This window comes from Podarcis raffonei, chromosome 12 (genome assembly GCF_027172205.1).
Source record: "Podarcis raffonei isolate rPodRaf1 chromosome 12, rPodRaf1.pri, whole genome shotgun sequence".
Classification (NCBI taxonomy): domain Eukaryota; kingdom Metazoa; phylum Chordata; class Lepidosauria; order Squamata; family Lacertidae; genus Podarcis; species Podarcis raffonei.
The window spans coordinates 31,780,053-31,797,696 of NC_070613.1; the positions used below are offsets into that span (position 1 = coordinate 31,780,053).

Consider the following 17,644-nt stretch of genomic DNA (forward strand, 5'->3'; position numbering starts at 1 on the left):
AAAAGGTACTGAGGATGGTCTTTCCCCCTAACAATGAGAACTTTTGTATATTAAAAATTTGCTAATTAACACTTCTCTCAATACATAAAAGTGCACCGATACTGAAGAGCATATTATAGATAATAAATAGTATTAATTTGAGAGTTGATTATTCTAGCTGTTAATACATAAATACACCTTTGAACATCTTACATTCTTTCTTCAAACCCTCTTGAACTGTCACTCTTGAGCATATGGCTGATCACAAAAGCCAAAAGTTTATTTTTTAAAATAATTTCAGCAATATGGAGTAATGCGCTCTTGAATGGAAAGTTAAATAATAAATATTTTCCCCCTACAGCTGACTTGGGACTGTGGTGCCAGCCTGGACAGGCTCTGCCAGAGGACCAGGAGCCCAAGATTAGTGGCAGCGGCAGCGGGGAGTTCAAGTAGTGATGGGCAAGAGATTCCCACACCACTGTTCTTGGACACCTCTGTAAGAGAGGTGTTAGCTGGACTAGAGGAGCTGAAGAAGCAGCTGGCCAGTTGGCAGAGCTGACTGAGTTGGAGTCGGAGGGAGAGTCAGAGAGTTGGACTCATACAGGGCAAACAAAGTAGCTTCTATGCCCAAACTGGGCCTAAATCTTGATTGAAATGGGATCTAGAAAATAGACTTCATCCAAGAGAGCCTGGATGGGGGTAAAACCATTTGCTCAAGAACCTTGGCTAAGAAGGACAGCAATTCCTTAGTTTTCTGAATCCAGTGAGGGTTTCTTAAGGAGTGGTTTCACTCCACACCTCCTATAATGATGTCCATTGTGCTAGGATATATAGAAGCTTGCAGTTCCCTTCACAACCACGTTTCTCAATATCAAATGTACTACACTGGCAATATTTGAACATCACCAAATATTCGAAATAAAAGTTGCATGAAGATCCGCATCCTTATTAGCATTCAGAATCCTGCCCAAAGCTATGAACATGGTTCACATTCATGTGAATTATAATGCTTTCCCTCTCTTGCATGCATGTGTGCGTGCGTGGACACACACACACACACACACACAGAGTTTGTTTTTTTAAATTGCTGGTGAGAACTGGCTGTTAGATGGGTGAAATTTCTAAATCACTTCTTTAAAAGCACATCAGAAAAAATCTTCTGCCGCTTGCTGAATTTGTTTTGGCATGCAGAGACTTTAATGCACCTGCAGAGAGAATGTTCTCCATAATGGATGACATCTGGTTTGAAGACAAAAGTGGAATGTCAGTAGTTATAGTAAAGGGTATGACAGTGGTTAGAGCCAATCTAGCTGGCAACTGCTGTGAAGTCTCTGAACAATTGTTTGGAAACATGCAGCTTCTTTAGGAAACTGAATAATGCTTACAAACCGCAAAGGCCACACAGATCCTGGACCATCATTCCCCATCCTGATGCTCTCTAGCTGATGGGGATTACACCAGGCTGGTGTAGGTTCTACCAGACATCTGACTCCATCACTTTAGAGTAGCATGCACATGAGCATATTAAAATTAATTCTTGAAAGAATTTAATGTGCAGAGGTATGTGCCTGGGAGTGAGAGGTGTCGTGCTAGCTTTAGGCATTCTCACATGTTATGTGAAAATGAAACTCTCCGCTTTGGACTAGAGCTCGCATTTTAAAAAGGAGAATGGGTGGGAAAAGAACAGAGGTTCAAGCCAAAGATAGGAAAATCGTGTTGCTTTTGGAATCTGCTGCTCACCACAATTGCTTTGGTTGTATTGGGAGAGGGGAAAAGATTGTGTGACTTCCTCCATTTGTTGCAACTGTTATACAGTCTGAGGCTCTGGGATAGATAGGGCTCCAAAACTCTCACGTTTGAGAGAGCTTGGGCTAAGCCTTCTGTGAAATTCAGTCTGTCCTACTTGTTTCCACCTTAAGATTTGCAAATACACTCTGATGTACGTCTGTGTTTTTTAAGCTGCACAAAAGGCCATTTTACCCAGCATAACTCTCCATTCTCCCCATCATAGTGCTGCAGAAATAATATATATATATATATAAAGTTGTGCCTGGCACACTTTTCTCTTAATGGTATAGAAAGCCCCTCAGGCTGGAACTAAGTATATAGTGTCAAACAAGGGGAGGGAAGAGAGGGCATTCTCAGGGGAAAGGAAGTGGGGGGCAGGGGTGATATGTGCCTAACACTTTTCCTCAGCAGCCATTCCCCCAGGTTCTTTCTCTCACTGGGAAACCTTGTCTGAGAGGAACTGCAGTCAAAGGGCTTGCAGAGGGAAAGTGGTGGTGAGAATAGAGTTAAACCCCTCAACCCTGGCCATTGTATCTCTCCACCACAAATCTCTGCTCCTAGTATTCTGCCTAACAGCAGCTCATACACTCTCCTGCATTTAGGCCCTGGGTGAAGATTTCTATGGCTCCATTCTCCTCATGGCCCCTCCTTGTTTCGGCTTGCATATTGGTTGAGGAAGTGTAAATTTAGGAAGATTCTCAATATAGTGCAAAGCAAACAAATTTATCCCCCACCCCTACCTGCATGGCATTCTAACCCTAGCCAAATTGTAATACATCTATTTGGTTGGTTTTGGATTACATGAAGTGCTGCAAATAAGGCTACACTCCCTTTGACATGTGGGTACCTGTAGACATAATGGAAGCCTAATTTACAGATGAATTACCAAGTCCTATTAAGAAAACTAAAATATTAGGAAAAAATAGAACTTGAGAAAACTCCTGGATGTGCTCTCAAATTTGTGGCTTTGTCAGGGCTAACAATTATTGCTTCACTCTGGAAATAAAAACATCTGACAGAATATTCATTCAGTATAAAGAAATAATGGAACAAGTAAGCTTATATTTGTCTCTCAGTTTTCAACCCAGCATAACAGACATTAGCACAGGACTAATGCAAAACCAGGGATACACAAACATATTAAAATAACTTTATATATATATAGGCTAGGAAAAGACATTAATCTGAAAACAGAAATCCTTTTCTGAAGCTGTCAAGAAATCACCAAATCTGAGCCCAGACAGGAAGCAGGCTGTTTAGATAGCTGAAAGATCTAAACTTTTCACCTGACCTAGTTAGAATTATTCTATAAATCCTCACCTTTAGGATTTGCTGCCAGATAATCTCTCATACACTGAACAGTCATCAACTATTTGTAAAAGTATACATAAAATCTTGAAGTTTTATTTATTTCTACTTGGACTCTCACCTTGGCATGCAAACTTCAGTTCCTTAGCATCTGTAACAGTGGTTCTTTTATCTGACCTGTTCTTTTCAAATAGACGATGGCTTCGCCTTTTCCTGGTCTCACCCCAAAGATTTGATCCTCCATGCATGCTTGGGATGTTCAAAATGGCAATCCCTTCCAGGGAAATATTGTTTAAGTCTATCTGAAATCCATCACACTTGCCAGGAAAAGAAGAAGAGAGAAATCAAGGGAGAAATCAGTGATCAGAATTAACCTGCTACATGAGCTCACTTCCACACACATTCATTTTCTATGTTTTAGTTTCTGACACAATACAAGTAAGCATATAGGCCAGTGTCTGGACCCCACCACTAACATTTTCTCCACACCCCAGCCCTGAACTGTAGGGCACCTGTGAAATGGAAAATGAAAAAAATGTGATAGCAAAAGAACTAATGCCCTCAAATCTAGTCCCCGATAGTCACCAGTTTTGAAGGCACTTGTGATGACATCACAGAGCTTAGTGGGCAAATACTGGTATTTGTTCAAGCTATCATCACAATCAGCAACAATGGGCCCTTTAGCTCTCTCTGTCAAAGGTTTCATTTACCCGTGGCACTAAAAAGAAAAGGTCAGGAGTTCTACCTTCTGTATTATTTAATGAGCTTTTGGAGAAAAACAACAATATAGAACTAGCCAAATCCAGAAGGGGAGGTTCTCACTTAAATGGTTTGCTACATCATCAGTCTTCAAACTTGCTTCTATTCATTCAACCAAGTTTCAGGTGTTTTAATATATTACTTTTCTGTATGGTTTTCTTAGACCATTTTAACCAGGCATATCTCTTGTGGGAGGCTTGCACTGGTATGATTATAGGAAGTTTACAATGGTATGGTTAAAATCAGTCCAAACTACAGTCACAGCCATTTACATAATGCCTCAGCATATGGTAATATTTTGCTCATATTTTGTTTTAGGAACAGCTACCTGCTCAATCTAGCAGGAAGGTAAACGGCGTTTCCGTGTGCTGCGCTGGCTCGCCAGATGCAGCTTGTCACGCTGGCCACGTGACCTGGAAGTGTCTGCGGACAGCGCTGGCTCCCGGCCTATAGAGTGAGATGAGCGCACAGCCCTAGAGTCTGGCAAGACTGGCCTGAACGGGCAGGGGTACCTTTACCTTTTACCTGCTCAATCTGGTTCTTTCAGCGAGTGAAAAATTGAAATCTCCTTTGTGAAAGTGGCCCAAGTAGAAGCAGAACTGCAACAGCTAGCCTCTTGAGTCAAGCTACGATTCCTTTCAGATTTCAAATGCTTTTTGGATTCCACTTTGATCTATTGTGACATCTCACACCTCATTAGTAAAGTATTGTGATGTTGCTTTTTTTTACATAATATGGCTCTAATTCTGACCTTAATTTTTACATAATATGGCTCTAATTCTGACCTTAATTTTTATATAATATGGCTCTAATTCTGACCTTAATTCATAATAAGTGTTGAAAGCTATATTCACCTAGTAATCTAGGGTAAGAATCATGACAACACTCCATGGATGTCTTTGTGACAGGCATATAACTCCCAATTTGTCTCCCAATTCTTTTTATTATTATGGTTTATTATTAAGTAATGACCTATGGAAGGGTTGTGGGTGGTGCTGTGGTCTAAACCACAGAGCCTAGGGCTTGCTGATCAGAAGGTCGGAGGTTCGAATCCCCACGATGGGGTGAGCTCCCGTTGTTTGGTCCCAGCTCCTGCCCACCTAGTAGTTCGAAAGCACATCAAAGTGCAAGTAGATAAATAGGTACCGCTCTGGCAGGAAGGTAAAAGGCGTTTCTGTGTGCTGCTCTGGTTCACCAGAAGCGGCTTAGTCATGCTGGCCACATGACCTGGAAGTTGTCTGCAGACAAACACCAGCTCCCTCCGCCTATAGAGCGTGATGAGTGCCACAACCCCAGAGTCGTCTGCAACTGGACTTAACGGTCAGGAGTACCTTTACCTGTTTAATGACCTATGCAGGGTAGTGCAGGGTGCCTCTCTGTTGAAAGAGGACTAGAAGAAAGAAATGGATGGCAAATGAGAAGTTGCACATAGATGGGAAATAGTAATGGTACCTAATTGTGTCATAGGCCTTCAAATGTCACCACAGCACATCTAATGATGGAAGTTTAAGTGTGGAGGTGCACCTGTTCGTGGTGTGAACAAAGGGTCTTGCCACCATTAGGAACCATCTTTGAGCGACAAGCAAGGAGGAGGAAAGTGGGAAAGGGTGGAGAAAAAATAATGGGCTGACAGTTGGGCTAGGGGAGAAAACTGGTTTCGTTTGCATTTCCGTAAGAGACTTCATCACACACACTTCTTGAATCAATATGCAAACAACAACAAAAACAGCTCTCTTTCAAAATTGGCACATCTTCAAATTTTGTGATACAGTTCTCTGACTAAACAATGTGTACAAAAGTGTTATATATGTTAGGGGGAAACTGCATATATTAGTAAAAAGTATATACAAAAGTTATATTTTATTATTATGGGACATTTCTGGCAAAACCTGCAGATTAGTTAAAATTGCATATAAAAATGTATTTATTCAGAAAATTGACATGAAAATGCTGTTGAATTGTGATGAAGTGTGTTGAAAGCCACCTTTTGGGGCAAGGGTAATACAGACTTAAATTGTGCCATATGGTTACCAAGTTGACATTTAACTACAGTAGGGTATTGAGTTGTTATAATACATTAATTCCGTCCCCACATGCAACCTGGACATCAAACAGTGATGTAGAAAGAAAATCTATCCTTCCAGGTCCATGTATTAATATTTCCAAAGTCTTTTAATTCACCATTTGAACCCCAACCATTATTTGTCGCTAAATTAGGGTGTCGCTCTATCATTCATTTCACTGCCAAAAAGGGTGAGATACTAAAAGATTGCTTATGTGTACTAACATCATGATTATTTGAATCTAATTTTAGAATCATCTAAATAAAAGGCTTATCCAGTCTCTTGGGCTTTTGTTTTCTTTTATTTTTAGCTTTCTTTTGCTGAGATAGTAACTTGGTTTTGTACTTTGCTGTTGTCCTTTTAATTCATCTTGGTTTAACTGTTCAGTTTTAGAGCAGGTGAATCTAACTTCAGGTAGATTCCAAGACCGTGGTTTGTGATTAATATTATTAACGATGTGTTATTTAATGGTGCTTTATTAGTTTTACGGCCTTTTATGATTAACTGCTTTCATATGTCACTTGAGATATTATTGTAGAAAATGTGGCCAAGAATTTTTAGGAACAAAAGGAATAATTCCTACTGGAAAATACAGCAAAGGGTTCTCTGTTATTCCTTGGCTAGCCTAGTCCTACTCTATTCCACACGAATGAACTCTTATATGGATCATACAAAATGGAGGCAATGGGACCTCACCGACCAGACATGTCTACCTCCAGGCCAACATGACCTGTCCAATGGGAAGGTTCATGGAATCCAGGTACATTGACTGGAATTTGTTTTTACCCCTATGAAAATGTTGTGCTTAATGCACAATGTCCAATGAGCTCAGAGCAGTGTTTCCAATAGGTTGTGCTGGTGCAAATAATGTTCCAAATGGTGCAAGCTCATTGGCAGCTAGTCACTGTTGCCTTCAGTTCCCTTCCCAAGGTTCACTTTAAAAAAATAAACAAACCCTGGATCATTGAAATCTCACCTTATCCTATCTTGCTTTTTCCTAACCTGTCCCTTCTACTTGGTATATATTTATTTCCATTCTTATCTGCCCATTCTAGATTTCAGGCTCTCTGAAACGTAGCCATGTATATATGTTCTATGTGTTGCCATACACAATGTTTGAAAGTGGGAGGAAGAAAGAGGACTCAGAGCCATTAGGTTTCCATTCCAAAATTTGCCTTTTTAGATCAAAAGTTTAAATCTGCATATAATATTAATGAAAGGCAGCCTAAAACCTCCAGTAACACATCTTGGAATCACTTGGCAGCTGGGATGAAAAACAATTTTTATTGACATCCTTTTCAGTGAGGGGTGAGAAAGTGTCTAAGTTTTGTACTGGAATCAAACTTTTGGGGTTTGCTTTTACACCTCACATACATGTTAAACATAAAGATGAATTCTTTTTTTACTAAAAATTCTGCTCATGTGTATACTCACTTACTGCTACACATTCTCGATAAACAGATATTAATTTCATAATTAAAAGTAATCTTGTGTAAATACCCTGCAGGCCTCAATGAATCAAACACATACTGTGTGTCAGGCCTCCCACTGTCTTCAAGTGGAATGTACTGGCTGGATAATTAGATAGTACATATTTTTTAACCTTATTTGCATGCATATTATATCTTTTGCACACTGACAAGCAGCAGTAACAACAAAAGTCAGATTACCACAGGGAATTCCCACAAAGAAGTCTTCATTCCTTATAATTTGCAGCCTAAATTAAAATAATTTGATCTTTGACAAGGATGAAATGTCAAGCAGAAGGGGGTCCTCTACAAGCCACAGCCTGTGGCTTCTGAAATCTGCCTAATTTATGTCAGTCACTTCTTAATACATATTTAAGTATTACACGAAAAATATGATAAATATGCAATCTGACACCTTTGGTATTTCCCTGCTGTTAATTTATAAAGGTCTTGTGCCCCCCAAACTGACTAAAATTATTTAAATAAAGGGAGAATTGTGATATAAGATGGTGCAGGGAACATATTCACTCAATATTGAACACAGCAGGCAGTATACTAAGACAATTATTTCACTAGGCCTCAGAGTCCTGCTGTGATGAGTTACTTTCAGAATTACTAAAGGAGAAATTCTTTTGTTCAGACAGAGGAATTTTCAGTACATGTCCATTTCCATTGTGCTAACATATCAAAGTTGAATTAAGAAAGGCAAATATATTTTATTTGGTATTGTGTTTGTCAGGTAAAATGATGGTATTTAGTACACAGCACCATGTAGAAAAGTGGCACAAATAGATAATGATAAAGAATGAAGAAAATGACTTTATAACATGTGGCTGCACACTATCCTAAGGAAAGCCCTGCTGGATCAGACTGAAACCAGCCCAGAATCCTGTTTCGCACAATTGTCAGGGATTCCAGAAAGTCTCTGTGTCATATTTATTGTTGATAGCCCTCCTCAGCAATTGGTGCTCAGCAATAAACTACATCTGAACACTGACATTCCATCTAGCTATCATGGGCAACAGCCATTGATAATCCTAATCTCCTTCGGTTTACCACATCTCTCTTAAAAGCAGTGGTAGGGAGTCTGTGGCCCTCCAGATGTTGTCACTCTCCCATCATCTCCAGCCAGCATAGTCAACGGTCATGGATGACAGTAATTTTGGTGCAGCAACATATGGAGGGCTACAAATCCCTAATCCCCAACTCAGAGTCAGGTGTCACATCTTGCATTGGTCAATTCCATAAATTAATGGTTTGTCATGTGAAGAAATATGTTCTGTTTGTTCCGAATCTTTCTCCACACCAAGAATAACTTTCCAAATCTCTCTATAGTGTTAGTTAAGTCGCTGGGCCTCTCCTTTCACCGCTAGACATCCACCATAAATCGCTAAGCACCGATCTGGATTTCAAATGGGCAACCACTTCTAAATCACAACTTTTAAAAGGCTCTGCCCCTGAATGGAATAATAGGTACTAAAATTCCTCCTTAGATTGTGGTCCTCTGTTGCTTTAAGGTTCAGGAATATTCTTCCTTGTGGCTTAACCATTTAATGGATGCAGCCTCCTTGCTCAGGGTCCCAGAATAGCTGTCTTCCTACTCATAGTCCTTCATAGCCCTTTGCTGTACTGAGAGGATTCTGAGCATGTCAGCCCCTCCAGGCACTTTGTCTGAATGAGCAGACTCAAGTAGTGTCCCTGTCCCCCGAGTCTCAAAGCTTTCTTGGTTAGGGTCTGCAGGTTCCTCTCTTCACAGTAAAAGCTGCCTCAGGCTGCTCACTATAGTTCCTGAGCTGAGTGAGTGCCTCTTTGTGAGTCTGAGCTGCATTGCACCTGCTTAAGACTACACCCCTTAAATCACCTGCACTGTTTGCCCATATGGCATGGGTGAAAACACTGCTGCTGTAGACCCACAGTCAGTAAGAACCAAGACAGGATAAAGAGGTCCCAAAATATTGGCAACCGCTTATGAATGCTGGTTCTGTTCCCCTCTCTTTTCAAATTCTTCATCACCTAATCGCAAACTGAAGTTCTGTGCACAGACAAAAGTTACTTTATGAAAAGAATGGTTCCCTCACACCCCAAATGCATTCTTTAACCTTTAATTAAGGAAAGCGAGTACAGTTTTCATGAACTCATCTTTAAAGGTTATAAAATTTAGATGGAATATATAGAAATAAGTTTTTCAAATTTACATTCCCAAAGCTATTCCTGCCTTCACAACTTTCCCCCTCTATTTTTCCTGCCTAAAAACAAACAAACCTGTGCTATAGAGATCGGAAACTTTCCAGTTGGTTTCTGATGCTAAGTGGCTAAGTTTTGATTTCCTGCTTTTTTCAGCTGCTTTAAGAATATACTGTATTTCAGGGTGGTTTAATACCCTACTTTTGCGCTTGTTAACTGCTACGTTGTATCTCCAATAGCTGGCGTTTGTTTGCTTCTGAATAACAGTTGCTAGAAACTGCAGAAAGGAAAAGAGGTGCTTGTTCTGAGATCCCGTTTGCAGATTTCCCATAGGCCTTGGACCTCTGGTCTAATCCAGAAGGGCTCTTCTTATGTGGGATGAGAGGTGACTGGCAAGGCGAGGTATAAAATGAAATGAAATAAGGTCAAACTTCTTTCCCTTTTCTATTGTAATAATACTTGCCTACTAACAAAACTCAACAGTCACTTTATTTCACTGGTCAGTGCAGATTTGGGAAATTGTTTTATGTTGTTTTTCTGGATTGTCACACTGTAAATTTAGAAAAATTCTGTACACTGCTTTGGAATTTAAGCAGTTTATAAATATTCATAAATAAATAAATGCTCAGGGCTATAGCAAAAGAATGCCATCAGGATTACACTGGGGGAGATGGCTTCAAAGTAGAATGCATTTTGTTGCCTAACTGCATCTCTTTGGAACTCAGCATCTCTCCCACATTTTTATATGTATAGAGACCTTTTCTAATGTGTCTTTGAAGAAATGGTTCATATATATGTTTATTATTTATTTCAAATTGCACCTTTTGTTTCTAGCTAGTCCCTTACCTACCCTGGGAACATAAATCTGAAGTTGTGGGATACACATTATGTAAATAAATTAAAATAAATGAATAGATTAAAATAAATATTTTGCTTCATGTATAACCCTCTAGTTGCTAGAATAACATATAGCAATTAGTTTCTTACTTCTATTTCTAGGGATTCATGCAGCTTCTTGCAGGTTGCTGAAAAAGTTTCAGAAGTGCCAAATTCGAAATACCAAAATTTATTCTTCATTCTGAAACATGAAGACAAAAGAAAAGAAACATCAATATCTGAACATTTCTTTTTTAAAAAGAAAAAAGTTAGCATCCTGACTTTCATCATAAGAGATGCTAAGATCTGACATCCAGGTTGAAATAGATGATCTCATAATTTTCAAAAACTTAAATGCAGCTGTCAAGAGATATAATATCCCCTACAGCTATAACAGGAAAGTTCTGTAACAGAGATAGATTAGCTAACTCTTAGGGAGTTTTGGCAATTGCCACTTAACCAGAGACATGTCTTGAAAACTTACTGAGTCCCATTTTATGTGTCATACTTGCTAATGTGATTTCTGATGCTGTCCAAAATCCAGTTCTAGGGTATGCCATCATAATGAAGTGAGGTAGGAAAAGAAAAGTAAAAAAGAAGTCTTTCCCCAAGCTAATTCAGTGGCTTATTGTTCATTATGACAGGTATTAAAAAAATAAAAACACAAGCATTCAATGTATTCCAGATCTTTAAATTAATCAGCTGTAAGGCAGACATATTGACAGGAAAATGGAATACACTAACAAGTTACTAATATTTAAGATGCGAGCAGAAAAAGTTAGCTGATGCAATTGCCCCATAAAACCTAACAGAAAATACACTAATATTTACATAATATTTCAGACTGAAACATACATTACAATTTTGCTGGGCCATACTTTAATAGGCATATTAAGTGTTGCAAGCAGATCTAAATAAAACTATGCTGAAGACATATAATTTAGGCTAATTTGTTGCATCCCCCCCCCTTTCTACTTAACTTTAAAATGCACTTCGTGGGTGGGGGAAAATCTGCTGTACAAAAAATGGCTCCAATGGTTCCATCTACACTACTCAGTTAAAGCAGTATCATACTTCACTGTGAAGAGGGCCTGATTGCAAGAACTGTAGCTCTGTGAGGGAAATAGGGCTCTCTTAACAATTCTCGGCACCTTTAACATACTATATCTATCAGGGTTCTTGGGGGGAATCCATGACTGTTTAAAGCGGTATCATAGTGCTGTAAATGTATGAATTGAATGTGGTCTAAACATCCCCATTCATAAAGTGCATGGGAGTGAAGACAGAGGCATGTTTTGCAGGCTGATGATGACAAACAGAGTGCTTTTGATGTACTTTGGTAGCCTTTAGCCTTCCGATGTTGAATTAGGACCGTTTCCTATGTTATCATTTTAACGTGTGCAGTACATTGCAGCCATGGGAAAGTACGTATTGAAATCTGCCACAACATTTCTAGGAGAGTTACTCTCAATAGTACAAAATGAGCCCTCTTCCCCCACCTTGTGGTCCTTGAGTAACTGGCCCAAATCTTGTTCCTCTTGAGTTACAGGATTTGCAATGGCCTGCCAGCCTGTTGCTCCTAATTTAAACTCTATGCTCCTGAATTCAGGATATTTCCAAATGATACAGAAAAAACTGCATCAATAGGAACTGTATGCAATTAAGGGATGCTCAATAGTCTTCAGGAATGGCCTAACCGGGTTCCCAGAAAATCAGAACTTAATCTGGAGTACCATATTGTCCTTATAGAAAGGTCTCTTTTACATTATATCAAAGGCTTAGATAGTATTTCTTCAGCACCATAGGACTGCAATCTTTTCTGCCACTGGACTCAGCCATAAACTTCAGAAAACAAAGGTAAGCAGGAATGAGAGTCTATTGTTAAGTGACATCAAGTTTTAGCAATAGTTATTGTGATTCATTTTAAACATAGGATTTTTATTCCCCACATCCAAAATACGGTTGTATCTGACTTCCATGGGCCTGCTCTGACTTAGCTGGCTAGAACTTTAAAAATGAACCATTAGCTGACTACACATTTATTTCTGCATGTGGCCATATCTCAGTTATACAGTACTATAGTGACGCCAACCTTATGCAAACTCAGAAAGATATATATATATATATATATATATATATATATATATATATATATATATATATATGCAAGAGAGACAATTCAGATGAGAGTTCATACTGGCTAATAAGAATTTTTGTTCTTCCCAGGGGCAAAAGCTGTAATGCGGAGGATTTCACGCTGAGATCTCACTCCCTCTTTTATATAACTTTTATTTATAAAGCCAAGGAACAGAATTTCGGTCTGCACTAAACTACATTATTTGTCACGGAGAAGCAACTCTTTTCAACCTTTGTGTTCTTGCCTCCACGCATAAGCTATTGTGTCATTCTTGCCTAACCAATGAGTTATGATTTATAAGAAGCTCATACACTACACATCAGACCCATATGTCCCAAAGTTAGTTGGATACTGACCTCGCATGCCCCATCAGTACAGGAATTTCCATTTCTGCAATGCAACTCCATGCCACCACTACAGAATCTGGGGTGGGGAATCCTGCTGTGCAAGGAGAAATCCTGCACTGATGGGATGCATTACTCAACACTACTTTGGATACAGCCCAAAGAATGCCTGATACTACATTGAACCATTGTTGGGTAGCCCAGTGCTGTCTACCCTGACTGGCAGTGCAAAGAGTCTTTGGTTTGGCCCTTGGCATCTCCACGTGGGGTTGGGAAGGACTCCTGCCTGAAACCCTGGACAGCTGCTGCCAGTCAGTGTAGACCATATTGAATTATAGGGACTGATGGTTGACATGGAATACATTCCCTATGAGGCAGTAACGGTCTGCAAGGTGCTTTGTGACACTTCATCCTGGTTATTAGGAAGCCATCTTATACCAAATCCATTGATCTAATTACTTTACTATTGCCTACACTGACTGGCAACATCTTCTTTCCCAGCCCTACCCAGAGGTGCCAGAGATTGATGTTCTCTATGACTTTGCCACAACCCACGGCTACCTAATTTGAGATCTATATACTCCATTCCCCCCACTACAGATAAGAGGAGTGTTTTGTCGTGACCCCAACAAGTGTGTGCATTTCATGAGCACTTGGCTCTCTCAATGCAGGATAAGAATGGAGAGCTACAGCCACCAAAGTTTCTTGTAGGTTTAGTGGAGCCAGTTTGGTTATCCATACTAAAATAGGCTGCAGTGCAGCTCTGCATTATGATGTTAATTAAAAAGCCCCCTACTGTTAAAACTATTTTATATAACCTTTCTGATTAAGCAATTAGATGGCATATTATCAGAAAAAATTGCCCTGAGTCTAAATATGGAAATAATAAATGTTTTATTATACACTAGTTGAGCACGTGAACACGGCATCACAGTGGGCACAGCTAAACTTTTTTTTTTTGAAAAGTGCATAACGATGAATTTTGTTTATTAATAGAAAGGAATCAAATGGGTAGGTGTAATGCAATTTTGAAAAACTAAGCCCTTTCCACCTTAAAGAGAGCACACACAGGCTCTCTTTAGTGTCCCAACTTTATCAGTATTTAAAGAACAGTCAAGTGTATTTATAATTCTTCACACTTTTGCACACTTAGGCCTTGAGCTAGGGATTCTTCTAAGATGCAGCTGCTGTGTACATGAATCTTCCCTACTGAATAGATACCCAATGGTGTCAGCTTTGTCAGTACCAATAATAAATTAGAGAAGAGCAGGGTTGGTGAAAAGATGCCTAAAATCAAGGCCAGCCCAATACATTTTACTGCCTGTGACAAAGGAACAGATCAACTCCCCAGCCCTTCAAAGAAAGGTGTGTAGAATCCAAAGCTTGTCAACTTATTTTGTCACCCAAAGTAGAAAATGCAACATGCAACTCTTCCTTCTCCTTGGCAACAAAAACAAAAACATGCATAATGGAGTGTGCCTCCTTGGGAGAAGTCAAACCGCTGCATTAGCAGCACAGAAGTGACCTCCCTGGGGCTCAAGTTTGGCAATGTTTATGGAGGTCCTAGGCTACGTAGGCAACAAGACTCTTGGCCTTGCCAATGTGGTCCAAAGGAAAGCAGAGCAAAATGTTTGGCGCCAGCTTGGCTGCAGGAGTTGCTGGATGGAGGCGTACATGGCACCATCCAAGCATCTTGGGGACTCCTCTCCAGATATGTGTAGGGTTTACTCCTTAGCCTTTTCTTCTCCCAAAGATAGCAAGGTAGCAAGTGGGTTAGCAGCATATTCATCCACTATTGATAGCCTTGGAAAACATGACAAATTAAATAACAAAAAAACACACAACCTGCTGCCCTTTTGACATATGCAAAATCGGCGAGATCAGTCTTTTGTCCCATTTAGACAAGTGAGATGTGCTGCATAGGGGTTTCTTCTCATGCATGCAGAAACCTTTTGTAGGATGAGCCACAGACAAAGGCTCCCTTTGCCCTCAGTACAGAGCACCCTTGATGGAATAGGATAAATTATATTCAGGACATGAGCTTTTCAAATAATGTTATTGTCAGGGATGTTTGTGGGGAGAATAGGGTTTTTTTAATTTAAAACATTCACTAGAAAGTTGCAACTGAGTTACTGAAAAACCTTGCACTATATTTGTTTTGGTATGCTTCCAATTAATAGTTCAGATTAATGTTGACTTACTTTTGTTCAAGCCAAAAAGTTTTTGTTATAGGTTTTTGAACCTGCCCATCTAGCTCAGTACTGTCTACATGGGTAGCCAACATGGCGTTTGACTACAACTCCCATCAGCCCCAGCCAGCATGGGGAACCGATTACCCCTTACTTACTGGCAGGAGCTCCCTAAGATTTCATACATGTAAAACATGTGCTCTGCCAATGAGCTACAGCAATACAGTGGTACCTCTGGATGCGAACGGGATCCATTCTGGAGCCCCATTTGCATCCTGAAGCGAACGTAAGACGCGACTGTGCATCTGCGGGTCGCGTTTTGCCGCTTCCACACATGTGTATAATGTCATTTTGAACGTCTGCGTATGTGCGAGTGGCGAAACCTGGAAGTAACATGCTCCGATACTTCCAGGTTGCTGCAGAGTGTAACCTGAAAATATTCATCCCGAAGCTACTTCAACCCGAGGTATGACTGCAACCCTAACCCTGAACACAATCTGAGCTTTTTGAATTGCTCCTTTGCTTGAAAACCAAGGAGGACGTTTTTGAGCATTTGAAAGGAAGACTTGCAAAACCCAGAGAGTGTTCACACATCATCTGCCAGCTCTACTTCAACAGCAACTCATAAAGTGGGGGGAGATTGCCAAAAGCAAGGAGAGCTCACAGACAGGCACCTGCCCCTCTCTGCTCAAAGCTGAAAAAGGAGCTTCCGAGTATGCACAAGAGCATCATTTGCAAAGACAGAAGCCTGTCTTTGAGCTCCCCTCACTCTCACCTGCCCCCCCCCGGCTTCATGGACGTAAGGCAGAGGGGGCTAGTCGCAGCTGGGGAACTGGGAGAACTCCATTTCAAGTCCATCCCAGACTTCAGTTTGGGGTAACCTCAAAATGGGGCACCATTTTCCAGGTGAGTTCACATCTCAAGCCTCACTGCTCAAACTTAACTGGCACCACTAAGTTTTTAAAGCTTTGGTTCAGTAGCATTATAGGCCATTTAATCCCCCCCCCCACTTCTAGTCTAGAGCAGAAAAACAAGTTCACCTGGATCCACTATGCTTTTACCTATATTCATCCTATCACCAAACCGAAAGTGGCATAGTCACCAATTCACACATATCCAGTTTTAGTGTTTTAAAGGACAGGACAAAGTATTGTTTATTCCCATGACATCTGTTATCATGTAATATAATGCTTTCACCAGCGGCGAAGCTACCTGCTCAGGTGCCCGGGCGGCACAAATACCCTGCACCCAAGGGCGGGGCAAGCCAGGGCAGAGCATGCTACGCTGTGCCGAACCTCCACAGAGTCCACAAGCCCCACGCTGCCATTTCAGGCAGCACGGAGCCTGCAGGTGCCTGAACCACCACGTCACTCCCCAGGAGAGACGTGTGGCTCGGGCAAGCTGCAGGCCAGGCCCCACGGTGACCCCCGCCTTCAGTGATGACACCCAGGGCAGCCCACACCCACCACACAACCCTTCGTATGCCACCGGCTTTCACACCTAAACCAACTTTTGTAAACTCATCCAGGGTTGACTTTTCTATCAGTATTATTTACCTATTCTGGGGAGAACAGTAGTTTTTGTGTGTCAAGATGACTCATTTGTTTATTTATTTCGATGTTTGTTCCTCAAATCACTGAATTTATTCCAAGTATGATCAGAAAGTTTAAAACTGCAGATCCATGATGCAGTCTACTCTTGAGTGAAATATACTGAAGGACAACTTTTTGCACAGATGATCAGTACAAAACAGGAAAGGCAGTGCAACTATATGTTAAAACATAGTGCATCAACTTCTTCATCATGGGCCTACATGAAACCAAATGGTGTGATTTAAAAATTGCCAGAAATTGTCTGGAAAAGTTCATTGCCTGGGACCAAATTCAACCATCCCTGATAAAAGTGATTGCAGTAACGTTTAAAAAATCCAAATAAAATCAGGCAACACCCCTACAGTTAGGCACAACGAATGTTTAGACAATAAGGAGAAATTAGTATTAATTTATTTTAATGCTTTTAAAAAATAATACTTTTCATTGAAAAACAGCCTTTTCTCATTGCTCATAAATCTATTACCTAGGTAATTTTGTACTTAGGTAAAATGATTTCATTGTGGCACATAATATATATTAATAAGATTGTATGACTTTTTTAATGTTCTCTTTTTCTTTTCAGTCCTGTCTTGGCTATCATATAATCCCCATTTTGCTTTTTAATGAATCAAATGAAAAGATAAGGAAATGGTCAGTGGCAATGCATATCCAGAAGAATTTTATATGTCGGCAGAAAGATTTATAACAGGCTCATCTTTGACATTTTTTATTTCCAATAACTAACTCTAGGAATGGCACATCAGAGGTAATATCTTTCTGCATACTGGTTTAAACTCCTCTTTCTGAATGCTACACCAAAAACCCCGGTATTTAGCGTGTAGCTAAAACTCTCTGTGGTCAGTCAATTGCTGACTGTCTTGGTGGTATTCTCCATGTAACAAGCATAAATTCAAACTGTGTGCAGAAAGGAAGAAACATTATTTTAACATTATGTT

The 17,644-nt window shown here is 40.1% G+C and overlaps 1 protein-coding gene across 6 annotated transcripts in view; it reads right to left on the bottom strand.

Annotated features, from left to right (window-relative positions):
- The window catches only part of DGKB (diacylglycerol kinase beta), a 274,841-nt gene that overhangs the window by 45,084 nt on the left and 212,113 nt on the right, over positions 1-17,644 (bottom strand). For all 6 annotated transcript variants that reach the window (XM_053409631.1, XM_053409632.1, XM_053409633.1 and 3 more), the window contains 2 exons: positions 10,538-10,628; positions 3,197-3,392 (listed from right to left, as the gene is read on the bottom strand). In XM_053409631.1, coding sequence (XP_053265606.1) covers positions 3,197-3,392; positions 10,538-10,628 — 287 coding nt within the window. The remainder of the gene's footprint in view (positions 1-3,196; positions 3,393-10,537; positions 10,629-17,644) is intronic.